General features: G+C 43.3%; 1 protein-coding gene across 3 annotated transcripts in view; it reads left to right on the top strand.

Moving 5' to 3' along the window:
• The first annotated feature begins 583 nt into the window (after window positions 1-583).
• arl13b (ADP-ribosylation factor-like 13b) overlaps window positions 584-1212 on the top strand; it is a 6961-nt gene continuing 6332 nt past the window's right edge. For all 3 annotated transcript variants that reach the window (XM_035677544.1, XM_035677545.1, XM_035677546.1), the window contains exon 1: window positions 584-977. In XM_035677544.1, coding sequence (XP_035533437.1) covers window positions 919-977 — 59 coding nt within the window. In that variant the 5' untranslated portion in view covers window positions 584-918. The remainder of the gene's footprint in view (window positions 978-1212) is intronic.

Consider the following 1212-nt stretch of genomic DNA (forward strand, 5'->3'; position numbering starts at 1 on the left):
TGTTTTCTGTTTTTTGCGCTGCTTTTGCCCTATTGCTGCTGTGTCAAAATAAATTTCTCCTTAGGGGGATAAATAAAGGAATTATCTTATCTCTTATCTTATACAAGCAGATACACATACAATAGATAATATCCTGTATATAGTTATATAATAATAATTGTGATATATAAGAGTCAGATACACATACAATAGATAATATCCTGTATATAGTTATATAATAATAATAATAATAATTGTGATATATAAGAGTCAGATACACATACAATAGATAATATCCTGTATATAGTTATATAATAATAATTGTGATATATAAGAGTCAGATACACATACAATAGATACTATCCTGTATATAGTTATATAATAATAATAATAATTGTGATGTATAAGAGTCAGATACACATATAAACCCCACTTTTGTGTGAGTTACTTCAATAATAACTTCCCCAGATGTTGTTACTCCAGCTGCTGTTATTCCAGCTGTAGCCCACTGAACCGTCCACTGACGACGCGCTCTCCCGCAACGACGCTGATTGGTCGAACGCGGGCCGTGACGTAAGCGCGTCCGCAGCCTAGCAGCGGAGGAGACGGCGTAAACAAAGCTGGGCAGCTCCAACCAGCAGCTAACGCCGAAGTAGCTCACGTCTCGTCGGTGAAAAAAAAAAAAACACACACACACACCTGTGCGCGCCGGTAACGTGAACGCCGCAGCTTGCATGTGAAGCCCCCCCCCGCGTTAGCTCACGGGCGTGGCGGTCGGTTGCAGACCCCCCCACCCCGGTTATACACCGATTTGAGAAGCTGCTGCTGAAGCTACCATGACTTAGCTCGCTGTGTATGTAAGGTCACACACACACACACACACACACACACTCGCTGCTGGATGAACACTTGATTGCTGTCACCCGGACTCGGACTGCGATGTTTAGCCTGATGGCGAACTGCTGCAACTGGCTGAAACGTTGGCGAGAGCCTGCAAGGTGAGTGGTTTCCTCCCGTGCTCCCCTTTAAAGGGCTCACATCAGGGTGTTTGAGTGGTGCGGGAAGAGGGTTGTGGGCCGGTTCGAGTCCCAGAAGTTTTGGAAAATGCTTGATTTTTAATGTTGTCGTGGTTGTTAGGATCCTTGAATTCGAGGATAGTTCACTTTTCTGGCCTATCTGAGGCTTTGTAGGTTGATTTAAGTTACATAATCAATAAAACAGAAAACATGCAGT

Source organism: Morone saxatilis, unplaced genomic scaffold, assembly GCF_004916995.1.
Source record: "Morone saxatilis isolate NCDOM2014 unplaced genomic scaffold, NCSU_SB_2.0 Contig6, whole genome shotgun sequence".
Taxonomy (NCBI): domain Eukaryota; kingdom Metazoa; phylum Chordata; class Actinopteri; family Moronidae; genus Morone; species Morone saxatilis.